We start from the raw sequence: 17,439 nt of genomic DNA on the forward strand, positions 1-17,439 counted from the left end.
TCTCACTTTTGAAGACAACATGGTAATCCATCTGCTCTGAATACTATCCCCCAATTGTGATTTGATCAGAATCTTAATTTGATAAGTAATTGAGCAAGAATGAGGTCTGTGGTTTGTAAATTTCTTTTTTGATTCCTTATGTACCACATTTTTGTTGCCTCCTTTGAGGGTTCAGCCTAGGGGAATATATTTTTCTCCTTTTTTGAAGGAGCATTTGGAATTCAACTTTTTAGAAATGGGCCATTTTTGAGTGGTCTGTGCCAAGATAATGTGCGAGAGCATTGTCGATGGGCTGGATTTGTGACTGCGCATCTTATTTGTACCTGGGCTTCATTCTTTCTACCCCCTGACCTCTTGGCATCTCAAGTGTTCAACCTTTCCTAATTGTTGAATCCTTCCTTTTGATTTTACACTCTTGGGATTCCTGTTGCTTTGAAGGAACCAATGTGATCTCTACTAATATTAGTTATGTGTGTGTCTGGCATCAGCGTTAACCTCCATAGAAAGAACAGATGATCCACCCTGAGCCTCAGACTTGAGTGTTCTTCATATAAATATCATTCTCTTCAACTTTGGTAGGGAAAGAGGCTTACAATTTGCTTCTGCAGACTTTTTGGCATTCTACTAGTGAGGCATTCAGGTTGGGCTTGGGGGTGTATGCACTCATTACTGTTTATGGAAGTTGATGTGTAGTGTACTGAATATAAATCTTAAACAATCTTTTTCTGTGCTGACATTACCTATAAGCTAGACTGCTGTGTTTCAGTTTATCTAGGAGCTTGTTCTCTGCCATATTAAAGATTTTTATGTGGTGATTCCCTCCTAGATGTCTTTTCTTTATCGTTTTAGCTGACAAGCAAAGATTTAAGAGAATATTCCCAGCTTAAATACTTTTTCAATAGTATGGAAATGTAATTAATGTTTCAAGTGCCTGAATAGAACCTCATCAGGTTGAGTTTTATGTTTAACTTCATTTTTCTTGGCTGCTGTGTGAGATAAGGAATCTAAGACATTGTCTTCTGAGAACCTCTATGAGAGCAAGATACTTTCTTTCTTAGGTAGCATAGTTTGTCTTGGTGTCTTCTTGGAGTGGGACATTGTGGAGAGGAATTAGACTTTGAGGTGTGAAGTGATACACAACCCTAAATGAATGTGTCTATCCCTCCAAGGTGAGGGAACTAACTTTTTCTTACTTCTGCCATGCACTTGGCTAGGTATCTGGTGATTTACGTACATTATTCAATTCTCTCAAGAACCAGTGGAGGCTAGTGCTGTCCCTACTTGGGGTGAATGAATTAGGATGCTGAGAAATCTTGTCTAAGCTGCTAAACAGTGGGTCTGTGTTCATCTCTAGCTTTGCTTTCCTTTGGTTATTGCTTCATGCTCTTCTGAGCAGCCTGCCACACGTGTCTTGCTTTCTTGTCAGTCTCCTGTGCTTCCTGAGATTGCCTTTGACCTGGGAGTTACACTAGAAAATTAGAAACAAAGTCTTGAGAAGATGGATAAGTCTTTGGGTCCTCAAATCTAGACATGTGGGAAGATGAGGTCTTCTGAAAAGCTCAGTGCTGCACTGAGGCCTGTCCAGTTCTCTGGCAGCATCACTCCTTGAAGAACTGAGTGTGAAAGTGGTCTGTCCACTGGAGCTCTGTTGCTAGTGGAGACAGGTTTGATTCTTAGTTTTCTTGTTTAATTTTCTTGTTTTCCTCCTCAGATACTACCGGGGAAAACATTGCAGAGTCACTGGTTGCAGAGGGCTTGGCCACCCGGAGAGAAGGCATGAGAGCTAATAAGTAAGTATCCAGCACTTGTTTGTCCCTGTGTCCTTCTTGAGATGTCAAAGGAGATAAGATGTTCAACTGTTAATTGGCTTGGCTACATTTTTGTTCCTGTTCCCTCATATAAAATGGATAATTTTAGGTGCTTTCTGAGATATTCTTACCCATGGATTATTTTGAACCAGGAGATCATTAAATATTCATTAATGGTGTTTGATTTGTGTACCTTCTTAAAAAATAGGGTTTGAGACTAGGCAGTTCTATTCTTCATATTCTTGAGTCTATATAGGTTTTAGACTGTAGATATTCAGTTGAAGAGAATTTTTCCACCTGTTCAGACCTAAATATTTATTGAGTACTTACTGTGTTCTAGTCACTGAGAGTATAGCAGTGAACCGATTTAGGCTCTGTTAGCATTCTAATGGGGGGACAGATAATAAATAGATATATGAAGTCATATTGGGTGCAAGGAATCGTGCAGTGAGAAGTCAAGCTGAGTGAATAAATAGTATTCAAAGCAAAATCTGAGGAAACTGACATGGCCACAGTTGTTCTGTTTTGAGGGTTAGGAAAACTTTCTCTCTCTTCAAAGCCTTTTAAGTTTGTTGGTCTATGAATCTTTAGATACTTAATTAGTAGGTAAAAACATGTTTGTTTAGCTAATGGCAGTGTGAACTTGTTAGAAGGGAGTGTTAGGTGTGTAAGGTTTGTAGTACATGTATCATGTGTAAGTTCACTAGTGTTAGCTCTCATTAGGATAGATTGCAGCTGGCTTTAATTAACACTTTAGTCTCTGAAAAGTGATATGCTACATCAGTAATTTAGAGTCTGTAAACATGCTGTTAAATCATTAAGTCCTTGCTGTAGTATATGACTATAATAGCTGAAGAAAAGGCTTTGGGTAAATATTTGCATGGGATGTACTGAAGATGAGATTGAGCAAAGGCCTCATAGACTTTGGGGCTGCATCATTCACCTTTGGGCCTTTCTGATCGCCTGGAGACATTTGCTGGACTCCATAATTGGTGTGTATACATGTGGAATTTGTTGAATTAAGATATTTGTTTTAGGTGGTGTTTTTGGAAGCATGCTGCAGTTCTAACTTAAGGACAATTACTGGCATGATTACTGTTGCAGTGTTTTTTTGGGAATTCAGTTTGCAACCGGAATGTATAATAAAAAAAAAAAAAAAAATCCCACTACAGTTTTGTACCATCTCAACAAAGAAATCTCCGCTGGAGTACTAATCCCTCTAAACATAAAGTCTCCTTTTCTCAGTTTCTTTGTTTTTATCTCTCTTGCTACATTTTCTGTCTAACGCTGGCTGTGATTTTGGATCTCTGAGGACATGGTTCCCTTTTGGGTAGGGGTAAGGAAGAGAGGTATGCTTGAGCTATGGCAGGTTGTTCTTGCTTAGCAGTTCCTACTGATCAAGGTGGGAGGAGATTCAGTTTATGTGTATAGCCGTTGATGGTACCAGTTTTTTGAGACTGTATAAAGCCCTTGGAGTTCATTGCTCCCTAACGTTAGTTCAAATATGAAGAGAGGAGCCATTTTTAGTGCCTCCCTGCTTTTTTTTTTTTTTTTTTTAAACTTTCTTTGATCTGTCTACTTTTTGGCTGTTCTGGTATATAGTTTGGTTTTCTACCTGTTTAGGGGAGGAGGATTTATTTTCAAACCATCTTTGCCTAGCTTGCCTTATTGAATGGCTAGTTAGCTTTGGGACAACATTTTCTGTTTACAGCAATGTTTGCGTATGCGCCCCAGCCTTGTTTTGTGGATTGAGAGAGTAAGGGCAGTTCTTAGCCACCTTCCCTGCATTGTGTCCTACTGTGCTATGCCTGGCTTCTAGTTCCTGAATCTGAGATGGTTGTTAAATGAAGCTGTATCCCCTGGAGTGGCTCCCCTCTGAGCCACTGACTTGCTGTCTTTGACTCACCCATGGTGGCAGTATTCAGAGTGTGTTCTTTAGGTCTTCTCATTATATATTCTTAGAATCCAATTTGTTTCAAGAAACAAATTTGGAATCTGGAAATTATGCTCATGGTGATTTCGTGGTTATAGGTTTGAGTCGTTAAGCCATAGGTCTTAAACAAATGCTTTGGTTTCTTCCAGGGAAGAACATGCTTAAAAAAAACCTAGTGGCTAAGAGCTGTTGGTTTCTGTTTGTGAACTCAATAACCAAGCTTTTTTGTTTTTTATGTCCTAGTCCTGAGCAGAGCCGGCTTTCAGAATGTGAGGAACAAGCAAAAGCAGCGAAGAAAGGGATGTGGAGTGAGGGGAATGGTTCACACACCATCCGGGACCTTAAGTATACCATCGAGAACCCAAGGCACTTTGTGGACTCACACCACCAGAAGCCTGTCAATGGTAGGCTGGCAGGAAGAAACAGCTATAACTCAGGGTGATTTCTTTCTATTTGCTCTCTTTGCTTCTTGAGGTTTATAGACTCTAGTGAGTCTTTCTTCTGCTTATTTAGTATCCAAGGGAAATCCTTAAGGGTAAAATGACACTATGGCATTTTGGAGTTTGAATTGTGTTCATGCAGATTATATCAGGTATATTTCTAGTTCTTTGCCATTAACAGGCAAGTAGTTGTTGGTATTTTACACATTGTGTGGATCTCTGTCTCTAAAAGAAGGCTACTTAAATACTCCCCCTGCTACTTGGAGGTAGAAACATGTAGTCAATATATATTTTCATATGCTATATAGTTTTTGGTCCCACTTTGAGACCTAACTACAGACTTAGTAAAGTAAAAGTATTATCGATCCTGAGTCATTGTTTTTTCTGGCACAGGGTATGTGGTGAGCATTCTAGATTTTGGATGACAAAGCTTTGGTGTGAGCGATGAGGTACCAGAAGGTTCAGAAGACAAAAGCAGTTTTTAGCTGTTTTCCCTGGATTGGTTCTTGCAAACATTCATGATGTGCCAGTGCATCCTCACTTCTCAGAGGGAGGCTTTCTCAGGGTTTGGGGGAGAATTACTGGGTTATATGCAATTTGATTGGGCATTGTTTATCCTTCTCATGACTTTTTCATAAGCTGTTTATTCTGTCATGCAGCTATCATCGAGCATGTGCGGGATGGCAGTGTGGTCAGGGCCTTGCTTCTCCCAGAGTACTACCTGGTTACAGTCATGCTGTCAGGGATCAAGGTCAGACCATAAACTGGGGTACTTGGTGGGTATTGGATTGGTAGAAGTGTTTAGTTATAGGTATATTTCTGTACCTGGGACTTTGGATCTCAATTTCCTTCTTGATATTGTTCATTAACCAGAGTTCTTTTACACTTATTTTGGTTTAAATGTTGTAATACAACATTTCTAATCAGATCAAATACCTTTTTTTAAAAATAATTGAAAGCACTCGACCTGTTTGAAATGGAAGATTGTTGAGTGTAAACCTAGAGGAGGAGGAATAAGTGACTCTGAAGTTTGCTGAATATGGCTTATATTAATTCAGAAATACCTGTTTGGTTTTTCAGTTTTTATTTTTGGTACTGGGGATTGAACCCAGGGGTGCTTTACTACCAAGCTACATCCCCAGTTCTTTTCATTTTTTATTTTGAGAGAGGGTTGCTGAAGATCTCACTAAGTTACTGAGGCTGGTGTTGGACTGGTGATCCTCCTGCCCCAACTTCCAGAGTCACTAGGATTACAGGTGTGCGCCACTGTACCTGGATCCTATTTGGATTTTTAAGAGATTGGGGATTAAAATCTAGGCCCTGGCAAATCTTCTCTTGATATGGGTATATTGAGGCCTCCCTGAGCTTAGCCTGTAGCAGGTTTGGTGTGGAAAAGGCTTGGGTAGGGTAAGAGAGCCGTCTCTCATTGGTCTGCCTTCCCATCCTGCCTTATTCTCCTTCAGTGCCCAACTTTTCGTCGGGAAGCAGATGGCAGTGAAACACCGGAGCCTTTTGCTGCAGAAGCCAAATTTTTTACTGAGTCGCGACTGCTTCAGAGAGACGTTCAGATCATCTTGGAGAGCTGCCACAACCAGAATGTTCTGGGTACCATCCTTCATCCAGTGAGTGTGCACATGCAGCCTGGGTTGTGATGGGCTACGAATGTACTTGGGCTTTGAAGAGCTGCAGTTTGCTTCTCTCTTCTTTCACTCTGTGTTTGTAACATCCATTTAAATATTTTGGAAGGATTACCATCTAATGATTTTGAAGCATTTTTTGGGGAGATATTATTTGTCTTATAGAATTGGACAGATCTGGGCAACTTCCTATCCTTAGGAAGTTAATGTCAAATGTTGCTGAGTTTATAAGGGGAAGAGGACTTTATCACTTACTTTCCCAAATGCTTGATCCTGAAGGTGCCAGTTGGAAATGCTGGAGATGGCCACATCAGGTAGAATGTGTAATGATATTGTGGAGTAGGGTCAGTGAGGCTCTTTAGGTCTGGAAGTCAGCTGAGTATTGGTAGATCAGTGATGAGGAAACTAATGCATGCAACATGCCTAACAGGACATTATTATGTATTTCAGGCCTTATCCAGTTACTTCTTCACTCTGAGCAGGAACTAGGTTCTAATGTTCTTAAAGTTCTTATTTATGAGAATTTTACCCTATTGTTTACTGTGGTAGTTAGGTTGTTCTTGGACAAAAAGTGACCTTGTTTTTTGACAACTAAGTTAGTTTTCATTATTGTAACCTATCTGTAATACAAAGTTAAACTACTGTTACTTTTTTGGTTAGATAATTCTTCCACGATAGTACTTTTAGAAGCCTGGGAGGCTTGGTTTGGAGTGTGCCAAGGCCACATCTGTTTCTTCTGGAGTGCCGAGTGTCTGACCATGCCCAGCCAGATGGCTCTGTGTCACAGTAGAATAGGAATTGTAATTTACTGAGCAAGGTGTATCTTAAGCCATTCCTTTACCCAGCCTGTTCTTGAACCTCTGCTTATAGAAAGAGGAAAAAGTGCTGATCTTAGGGAAGGAAGGAGTAGGTGTAATTCTACTAAAGATTAACTTCCTTCTCTGCCCCAAGAAGAGCTATAGAAATGTCAATTCCATTCAATGCTACTAACATTCATCCTACTCCTATTAAGTGAGAGATACTATGCTGGCTGTTGTCTAGATATGAAATCAAGACTGTTGAGAGGAGTCTCAGAGTAGTATCTCCCATCTTAGAGATAGTTTCTTTTTATTTCCTACTGTGGTTTCTTAATGAGAGAAACTTTTTTTTAAAAATTTTTTATATAGATTTATAGACATGTTTGTTGTGTTAGAAATCTAGAGAAATAGATTCTTTTGCTCCAAAATCTAATCCATATCTGCCTTCTCATGCTGCTTGTTTCTCAGAACGGCAACATCACTGAACTCCTCCTGAAGGAAGGTTTTGCACGGTGTGTGGACTGGTCGATTGCAGTTTATACCCGGGGTGCTGAAAAGCTGAGGGCAGCTGAGAGGTAAGGTCTGTCAGGAAACCCTTCCAGCCAAGGAGCCTAGGCAAAGTAATCTAGCCATCTTTTATCACCCATGTGTGTCAGTGTCTCTTATTTCAATAAAGGTTTGGTGAATTCCAAAAGAAGGTAGGATCTCATATAGAGTATTATCTTCAGTATTAGTCTTTAGGTTTAGTGTAATTCAGTGCTGGGTAGTAAGGGCTCAGATTTTTTCACTTTGACATTATTCTTTATGTGGTTCGCTTTTTTAACATTTTCAGTTCATGTTTTTTTCCCAAGTCCATATCTTTATTTCTGGATTTGGGGCATTTTGGAATAAAATAAGTTCAGTATTATTTCAGAACAATAAAATCACTTATTATTCCTAAACAGGTAGGCTGGAGCAGGGCTATGATGAAAAGGTTGAGCCTGTGGGTTCCAAAGTAGAACCATGTCATATTATGAGGCCTGATGCCCTAATTTACTAATAAGTATGTTTTCATCATAAGTGCTAATGCAACTCTGAGGCGCTATTGTCATGTTTCAGGCTTGGTGGTTTGTGATTAAAGCAGAAATAATTTATTTCCAGAAAACAGGCTGTAGAAAATCCAAAGATTGACTATTTCAAGTGTCAAGATCAAGTACTTCTGGATGTTTAGGTGAATTTCTTCCATTTGGTGGAGGTAGATGGAAGAAAGTAAAGCAGGTACCAAAAGTAGATACATGGAAATAATACTCAGGAAACCTTGAATCTCCACTTCCTAGCATGCTTATGATCAGAAGACAGGAAATAGTCAGTGACAATGGTCTACTCTCAAGGCTTGTTTTGTTATATCAGAATCTTAATAATGATCTTGATAACTTTACATTTTTGTCATTGAGACCTACACCTAAGTAATGTACAACAGAAAAATAACTATAGTGTTTGTATCTTTTCTTAGATCTTCCACATCCCTTTGTACATGTTAGCAGAAATATTTGCAAGTTTTTAAGAATATAGATTTTAATATGGCCCATTGATACAGCTTGTCTGACAAATGCACGTTTCACGTATTATTCGGAGGAGAAAAAAACAGTGATTACTTAAAAATTTTTTTTTGTTTTTATGTTCTCCCTTAATTACATTAGAAAGATATAATAACCTTGTTCAGTTCAGTGTTCCAAGTACTTCTGATTATTCTATGAGGTTAATTTCTTCTTCCATTTTTTTTTTTGTGTGTATGTGTGTTCAGAAATTACTATTCTAGATCATTCTTTTGGTTGAGAACTTTGTCTTTTGAGCTTTTTAAGTTCCTGCCTCTTTGAAGAAAGTGAGTACAATTAAAGTAGTATCTACATGTTTCATAACATCTGTAGAAAATTTTATGGATTTTTTTTGGAGGGTACTCATCATTATAAAACAGGCTTAGATCAGGGAATGCAGGGAATGCAAATCATATCTCAATATGTGATTACTTGCCTGCTGTTTTGCATACTATATTTGAGCTACATGCCTTGTTGGTAAAATTACATCCTCTCCATGGAAGTACTTTATGTATTTTATAACTAGTACATCCTGCTTGTGGTTTTTTCATTTTAGTGCGTGTTAAAAAAAAAAAAAAAGTTGCAATACTGTCTCCAGAAATAATAGTTCCTTTCCACAGCACATGCATTCACTCATTTGTAAATAGTTTAAGACAGCTGTTCATTGATTTTTTTTTTTCTTTCCCCAATCTTTGCACATATTCAATTTCCCATTCTTAGTCTGACTCAGAAAATATCTACTGGGCTTAGTACTGGAAAATGAATTTCTAGCATCATGTTTTTTGTTGTTTTTTTTTTAACTCCTACCAATGAACTTCTGTAAGAATTTTGTTTATTTTCCAGTTCTTCTTTAGATGGAATATGATGATGAGAATTTTGGATTTACATAGGATTTGATAGCTGATAACCTTTTTATATTTCAAATGGCAATTGAGCAGGTCTGTGCACACATGTGTGTGAGTTTTTCACATTTGAGACACCACTTACTCTTTGTTTGTTGCCCTACTTGTGGTAGTAGCCTCTCAGAAGATACTGGATAAATCACATTTAATTATCAGAGTGGACTTGTACTGTCCAAACTCAAACAGTTGCACACCTTGATCACAGTCTACCAATCATGAGTTTATGTATATAGGTATCTTGGATTTTTTCCATTTGCTGTACACTTTGGATATTTCCCTTTGCTATCACTCTTAGTTCTGATTTGACTGGAGACTTACATGTCTGTAGGATAGGATAGGATTCTGTACTAACTGCTTCCATGATGGTGATGGATTCAGATGGAATGGTCTTGGTCTGGCTGAATGATCTTGAATTCCTGTTTTATTACCAGGTTTGCCAAGGAGCGCAGGCTGAGAATATGGAGAGACTATGTAGCTCCCACTGCTAATTTGGATCAAAAGGACAAGCAGTTTGTTGCCAAGGTGAGTCATTCTCAGCATGTTGATAAGCATAATGGACATGGCTAGGCAAGTGATAATATGAGGATTTGAACAAGTACAAATGGTGTAGTTCTTGAATATCTAAAGGCAAGCATGGTCTGTGTGTGTGTGTGTGTGTGTGTTTTGTAGGGAGTTTAGAAATGATAAGAATATTTACATTTCTCACTGTAAATTAGGATAACTTCATCATAAATTCACAGGTTAAACTTGCAGACACTGTCAGCTTGAAATACTTCTCATATTTTAAGGATGCTTTTTATATACTAAGCAAATGGCGTTCTCTCAGATTTACTGTGTCCAAGTATACATACGCTCGTGTTTCCCTTTATTCTATTTGGTAACTCGTGTGTGTGTGTGTGTGTGTGTGTGTGTGTGTAGTTTTTTTTTTTCTCCCCACCTCAAGAATTCTCCTTAACTGATATGACAGAATCAGAACTGTTAACGGATGCTTTAAATGGTGCTGTAAAAAAAATTTTTTTGTTTGTTTTTTTTGGTTGCAGGTTTTGGTAAGTTTAGTGGTAGACATATTGTCTGTGCCTTCCCAGAATGCTGTAGTGTTTTACAACTTATATTTTCTTTTGACAAAAGTTGCTGGAAATTTTGTCTATTTATAGGCAAAAAGTGGTTATGTGCATATTCTTGGACAAGGAGGGCTTTCTCATCAATTAACCATCAGTTTAGAATGGACAGCCACTAGGTGGCACTGTCAGCCTGAAAAATTCTGAAACTGTTTATCTTAGAATGCTAAAATTTTAGCAAAGTCTCCAAGGAATTGGTAAATTTTTTCACTCTCTCTTTTATGATACCCAAAGTAATAGGTCATAGAGTGCTCAAGTGTCCTCTTTCCTTCTTTTAGTAGGTGCTAAAGAGCTGTTAGGTTAGTCATAATCACCCCCTGTAGTAGACCTGAGTGGGGGTTGTCCCTGGTGGATTATTCCCCTGAGCATCTAATAGGTTGTGATGTAGATCAGAGGGCCTCTGCCTCCTTTCTGTGTGAGGAATATACTCGTGTGCATGGACTGCTTTACCTACTTGGAACTCACTTAGTTGTGCCCGTGTTTTCTGGAAGTATGTGGTTACTGAATCAAAGCATGACCATTCACTCAACAAGGGAGGCAGGGGCATTAGTGATATCTGTGAGGCTTTGGAGAGTCCCATCACCTTGCCCTGTCTCTGTCAGCACGTCCTCACGTGTAGAAAAACCTGGAAGATGAGTTTTGGGCTTTTCCTGGTTGGGGAACTAAGAGATTGCAGAAGAAACAAATTCAAAGGATTAGATGATTGGGTTGATAGCTTTATCATTTGTCTTAAGTGTGATGTACTCTCAACTAGAAAAGGGAGAAGTGGCTGTAGGAACATTTCTTCTACTCTTTAAAATCTTGGGGTGTATGGTGGCACATGCCTGTAATCCTAGCAACTTGGAAGGCTGAGGTAGGAATATCACAAATTTGAGGCCAACCTTGGCAACTTTAGGAGATCCTGTTTCAAATAAAAGGTTAAAAGGGCTGGAGATGTGGCTCAGCAGTAGAGGGCTTTGGGGTTGGGGGTGGGGCAGGAGATTTACCATGTTTTTAAAATTTTTAAGCATATATATTTTTTTTAAAACAAGAAAAGTACATAAAGAGGATAAGCAAAATACTCATATTACCTAAAACATTATGATGTAGCTGTTTTTCTAAACAGACTTGATCATATGGTCTTATCTCTAAATTGGAAGACCTATGGTACTTAGGCCAAATCTGGCTCTGCCCTTGTTCGTATGACCTGTGGATTTTTTTTTTTTTTAAATACACGACAGCGGAATGTATTACAATTCTTATTACACATATAGAGCACAATTTTTCATATCTTTGTATAAAGTAAGTTCACGCCAATTCATGTCTTTATACATGTACTTTTTTTTTCTTTTGCATTACAATTCTTATTACACATATATATCACAATTTTTCATGTCTCTGTATAAGGTGGGTTGACACCCAATTCGTCTTCATACATGTACTTTGGATGATGATGTCCATCACATTCCACCATCCTTGCTAATCCCCTGCCTCCTCCCTTTCCCTCTCTCCCCTCTTCCCTATGATCTATGGATTTTACACAGGAGAAAAAAATTTTTTTGTGGTATATGAAAAATTTTCAAAATTAAATTTCATTATCATGAATAAATTGGAGCATAGCCATCTGTATTTGTTTAAGTATTGTCTGTGGTTATTTTCCTGACACAATGTCCGAGTTCTGTAGTTGTTATGGAGTTATTGAAAACTCTTTTGAGTTTAGCTTACAAAGTGTGAAATATTTGCTAATGGCATTTATATAAAGTTTGATGATCCCTGATCTGTTTCATTCTTACTCAGAGTGCCTTGCTATGAAATGAGGAGCTTGAGATAAAATGTTAGTCCCTGCACTACTTCCTTTGTCAAGAAAAATTTGAAGCTGGGAATACAGCTCAGTATGGGTCTAGCTTGCTTGAGGTCCTGAGTTTGATCCCCAGCAACCAATGCCCCCCATAAAAATTGAAGGGAAAGACTTGCTACAAAACATACCAGTAGTACTCTTCCTATGTATGTAGTTGATTAATATTGTGGTATAAGTTCCTTATCTCATTGCATACTGGCAGCCGCTTTGAGTAGTACCAGTCTGTACTCTTTTGTGCATAAATTTTACTTTTATAAATGCTTACTTTTAATACAGAAAAAAGGTAAGCTTTCTGTAGGCTTATTAACAAATGTAGTAGTCCAATTTCTGTCTCTCTTGAGGCACATTCAGTTCTTTGCTAATTCACACCTGTGAATAAAATAATATATAGTTATTTTTTTTTAAAAATTCAGTTTTGGGTGTAACCGCTTTCCTTTATTCCATGAGTGAAAATGGATTTAATTTTGTGACTCAAACATACATACTCACATGGGTACACACATGCTCTTTCCCATCCTTCACATATGATTATATCATAATTTTGGTTAAATTAATATTCAGTATTTACTGTGTAAATGCTACTCACCACAGAGCAACATCTGTATAGCTTTCTAAAAAAATTTCTAACGTGCACATCTTATTTATTTATTTATTTATTTATTATTGTAGATGGACACAACACCTTTATTTTATTTATTGGTTTTCGTGTGGTGCTGAGCATCAAACCCAGTGCCTCACACATTCGAGACTAGTGCTCTTCCACTAAGCCATAACCTCAGCCCCTATATCTATATAGATTTTAAAAGTAATTTTTATTTCCTGCACACCTTTTCATTTTCCCTATAATTAATGTTTTTTAACATTTATGTGTATGTGTGTGTATATATATATTTAAAGAGAGCGAGAGGAGAGAGAGAGAGAATTTTTAATATTTATTTTTCAGTTTTCGGTGGACACAACATCTTTATTTTTTGTGGTGCTGAGGGTCGAACCCAGTGCCCCGTGCATTCCAGGCGAGCACGTTATCGCTTGAGTCACATCCCCAGCCCTGTATATAAATTTTTAAATATTTTTTTAAAGTTATTGATGGACATAGTACCTCTGTTTTATTTATTTATTTTTATATGATACTGAGGATCAAACTAGTGCCTCACATATGCTAGGCCACTACTCCAGCTTCCATTTACGTATATTTTTAAATACATGCTTTTAATTCAATTCTCACACCTTCTACCTGTCTAAATTTTATCTCAGGACATCCATTCAGTTTGATAATCTTATTTTAAAAATACTTTCTTGGAGCCTTGTGACCTGCACTAATTTTGTCCAGTTCCTCTCTTTGCCTGTTATGTGTTTGTTTGGATTTCTTCATCATTATCTGGAGGGGGTTTCTTTGCTTTATTCTCTGGTTAGAACTATGCTTGTTGGATCCCATCACTTTTTCTTTATTCTTTATTAATTCATTTTGACAGCATACTTTTTCTGTAACTTTATGGCAGATGTGCTAAAGGTAAATTTTCTTTCATATCCATTCTCTAGTTAAACCTTATTGATAATTTAGCCGAGTATAGAATTTTATTTTGGAAGTTATTTCCATCAGAATTGTTAATTTATTATCCTATCATCTAGTTAAGATTTTTTTTCTTGTTTTTTAGAGTTTGAAACCATTCTGATTCCTTATTTTGTATGATTTGTTATTTTTTCTCTCTAGAGGGATTTAGCAAATTCTTTTTGATTCTAGCATTCTGACATTTCTCCATGATTTTATTCAAATGTGAGTATATTATACTTAAATGTTTAGATCTTTGGTTTTAGACCTTTTTGCCTCCACCCAACTCTTTTGTTGAATTCCATCTAATTTGTCTGTCCTCCTTTTTCCTAGAACTCCCATTTATTATTTAAATGTTGGGCTTTGTGGGCTGGTATTCTTGTTTTTTTCTTTTATTTTCCTTGTCTGTTTTTTGTTCTTTTTATATCTCTTTCTGTTTATTTTTCAACCCTTCTCTTCTGTTCTTTAATTTCTAAGAGTTGTTTTTTATTCTCTGAATGTTTTCCTTTTACTACTTAAAATAACATCTCGGACTGAGGCTGTAGCTTAGTGGCAGAGTGCATGCCTAGCATGCCTGAGGCACTGGGTTCGATCCTTGGCACCACATAAAAATAAACAAATAAAATAAAGGCATTTTGTCCATTTACAACTACAAAATTTTTAAAAAAAAATAACATCTAAAACTTATTATATGTGAGAAATTAATTTTCTTGAAGTGTTCCTTATACACTCTCTGTATCCCTCCATGCCTTGGTTATTTTGGTTCTGCATTTTTCTTATTGGAGGCTTCCTCAGATATTTGATAATCCTTTGTCATTTCTCTTTCTTTGTTTTAGAATGAGGTATTAAGTACTGAGTTCGAAGCATTGAACTTAAGTGTGGGTTTAGGGCATACATCTTGAAATTCAGCAGCTTCTTACAGAGATTTGAAACCAATTCTAGCATTCGGCCCCATTTTCAATCCCATTTAAGATGTCTGATTTGACAGTTTGAGACTTTTGACAAGTTGGGGATAGTGAAGGAGACTTGACTGTAAATCAGATTGACCGGAGTGTTTTCTCACCACTGGCTCTGGATTTCGCTTTTGTGAATATGTAGACTCAGTTGCATCTGTTTACTTTGTAGCTTCTAGAGTTTTGTGAAAGTATTCTGTATGTTATCATGTCTTTGTCCTCTTGGGCTTATATAGATACATAAATAGGTAAATATGTTTAGCAGAAAGAAGCAGAATAAACCTTTAAGCTTTCTTCTTTAACTGGCGCATAATATTCCATTGTGAAGCTGCACTATAATTTACTTAACCAGCTACCAATAAGTCAATATTCATGTCGTTGGCAATTTTTCTAGTATTTAGAGAGTTTTATAAATCTCCATGTAAGTGGTATTTATTTCCTTAGAAATGATTTGGACCATATTTGTCAAATAGCTCTTCAGAAATGTTAACCTCTTCAGAGGGTGTACCTGTCTTTATTTTCTAATATGTGATAGGATAGGGGTTAGCCAATTTTTTTTTCTGAAAAGAATACAAAGTAAATATTTTAGGCTTTGCAGGCCATATGGTCCCTGTGCAGTGGGCTGCATGGCCATTGGATCATAGTTTGCCAACACTGGATATCAACACTGAATTAAAAAGGAAAAAATGATCTGCCTTATTTTTCATAACCTAGCACCCTGCTATAGTTCTACAGTCAATTTTTACACAATTTAAAATGTGTATAGGTGCCTAATAACTTTTCTAAGGGAAACTAATAGTCTTCAGGTACCCAGGGTCCACACTCACATAGTTGAAAAGTCCCATGAGGTTTTGCTGAGGATTCTACTCTGAGAATCATGTGATTCTGAGGTCTTAGCAAATAGTGATTCTTTCTTCATCAGTCACTCTGTTTTTTTTTAAGGAGTTAATTGTATAGGGCACAGCTAAAATAACCTGAAGTGCCTACAAAAGCTAACCTCTGACTTCTTTAGGTGGGTGTCTCTGAGGCTCCTTAGTTGATTTCTGAAACTGATGCAAAACTATGGACCAGTGTTGGTTAAGAGGCTCACTCTGAGAATTTGAAATTTAACCAAGTATTTCTCCTTTGAAAGACTGGTTTTCATTGTCTGCTTAAGCAGTCTTACTTCTCAAGGAATGAGATGCAAGGGAGGGATCTCCTTGTCTCTCCAGGTTAGCAGAAAAGCATGTTCCCTTCACAGCGATTAGCTGAGCCTGCCTGAGACTTTTGTGCCTGTCGTGGCCTGCCAGTTCCCTGCCTGCCTTCCCTGTGGCGTTTTAGCTGATCTGTGCTGTTTGTAGCCATATGGTCCCCTGAGCACGTGGCTTGGCTTCCCTGTCCCTGCTGCTGGATCTGTGGGCATTGCAGATTTCACAGACCTGAATAGCATTGCTGAGGGGAGGGGAAATGGAAGTGTGTCCTCAAGAGGTGTCTTCTCACTGTCCTGCTGGTTAGAGGCTTTGTGCTTGGCTCTCTGTCCCTGTGTGATAGTTTAAAGAAACAGAGCCCCAAACTGGGTGCTTTGAGACATTAAAAACCTGGAAGTATTTCCTGCCTTCAAGGAGCTTACCCTTTTGGACTTTTGCGTGGGAACCCTACATTGATTGGCATTAGTGGAAGAGTCCAGTTTTGTAGATCATAGCTATTAGCTATCTGTGGATGCATTTGAATGTAACTGGTTTTGTCCTGATTATTTTTTGCTGTGCTTCCACTTGTACATGAGTTATTTAGCATCACAGCTGTAGATGGAGTCCATTATTATGTCTCTGAGGCTTTCCCCCCAGTTTTTTCTGTTGTAAAATTCACATAATATAAAGTTTACTACCCTAATCATTTTAAATGTACAGTTCAGCAATATTAAGTATAGTCATATTGTTGTGCAGCTATCACCAGAATTCATCTTCAGGATTCTTTATCTTATAAAACTAAAACTATACAACTTAAATAATAATTGTCTCCCCATTCTTCGTTTTCATTAGCCCCTTGAAACTATCATTCTACTTTTTGTCTCTACGATATGGACTGCTCTAAGTAACTCATTTCAGTAGAATCATATGGTGTGTCTTTTTTGTTACTGGCTTATTTAGAATATGTCTCCAAACTTCATCCATGTTATAGCATGTGTCAGAATCTCCTTGCTTTTTAAGGCCAAATAGTGTTCCAGTCTATGTATACATTTTTAAACTTGTTTGCTTATCTGTTGATGGATACGGGGCTTGTTTACACATTTTAACTATGGTGAACAATGCTGCCACAAGTTTGAGTGTAAAAGCATCTTTTGAATAACTTGTTTTCATTTCTTTTAAGTATGTACCAAGAAGTGGATTGCTGGTGATTTTATCTTTAAGTTTTTGAGGAACTGCTACCCTGTACCATTTGTATCTCCACGAGCACTACACAAAGGTTCTAATTTCTCTACATCCTCTCTAACATTTGGTATTTTCTGGATTTGTGTTGCTGTTTTCTGTTTTGTTTTGTTTTGGTACCAGGAATCGAAACCAGGGTGCTTAAGCGCTGATCCATATCCTCAGCTTTTTAAAAATTTTTGAGACAGGGGCTTGTGAAGTTGCTCGGGGCCTTGCTAAGTTGCTGAGGATGGTCTCAACCTTGTGATCTCTCCTGCCTCAGCATCCTGCGTTGTTGGGATTATAGGCATGCATCACCATTCCTGGTCATCCCTATCCCTTTTTATTATTATTATTTTTTTGAGACAGGATCTCACTAAGTTGCTGAGGCTGACTTTAAACTTGTGATCCTTCACTGAGATTATAGGGGGTAGGGCACCCTTGCTCTTGGCTCATGTTTTTATGATAGTAGCTATCTTAGTAGGAATAAAGTATTATTTCATAATT

At 37.6% G+C, this 17,439-nt stretch overlaps 1 protein-coding gene across 1 annotated transcript in view; it reads left to right on the plus strand.

Annotated features, from left to right (window-relative positions):
* The window catches only part of Snd1 (staphylococcal nuclease and tudor domain containing 1), a 412,495-nt gene that overhangs the window by 42,334 nt on the left and 352,722 nt on the right, over positions 1–17,439 (plus strand). The window contains exons 4-9 of the mRNA XM_026411666.2: positions 1,712–1,790; positions 3,985–4,145; positions 4,841–4,932; positions 5,645–5,803; positions 7,084–7,190; positions 9,523–9,613. Of these exons, the coding sequence (XP_026267451.1) occupies positions 1,712–1,790; positions 3,985–4,145; positions 4,841–4,932; positions 5,645–5,803; positions 7,084–7,190; positions 9,523–9,613 (689 nt within the window). The remainder of the gene's footprint in view (positions 1–1,711; positions 1,791–3,984; positions 4,146–4,840; positions 4,933–5,644; positions 5,804–7,083; positions 7,191–9,522; positions 9,614–17,439) is intronic.

This window comes from Urocitellus parryii, chromosome 3 (genome assembly GCF_045843805.1).
Source record: "Urocitellus parryii isolate mUroPar1 chromosome 3, mUroPar1.hap1, whole genome shotgun sequence".
NCBI lineage: Eukaryota > Metazoa > Chordata > Mammalia > Rodentia > Sciuridae > Urocitellus > Urocitellus parryii.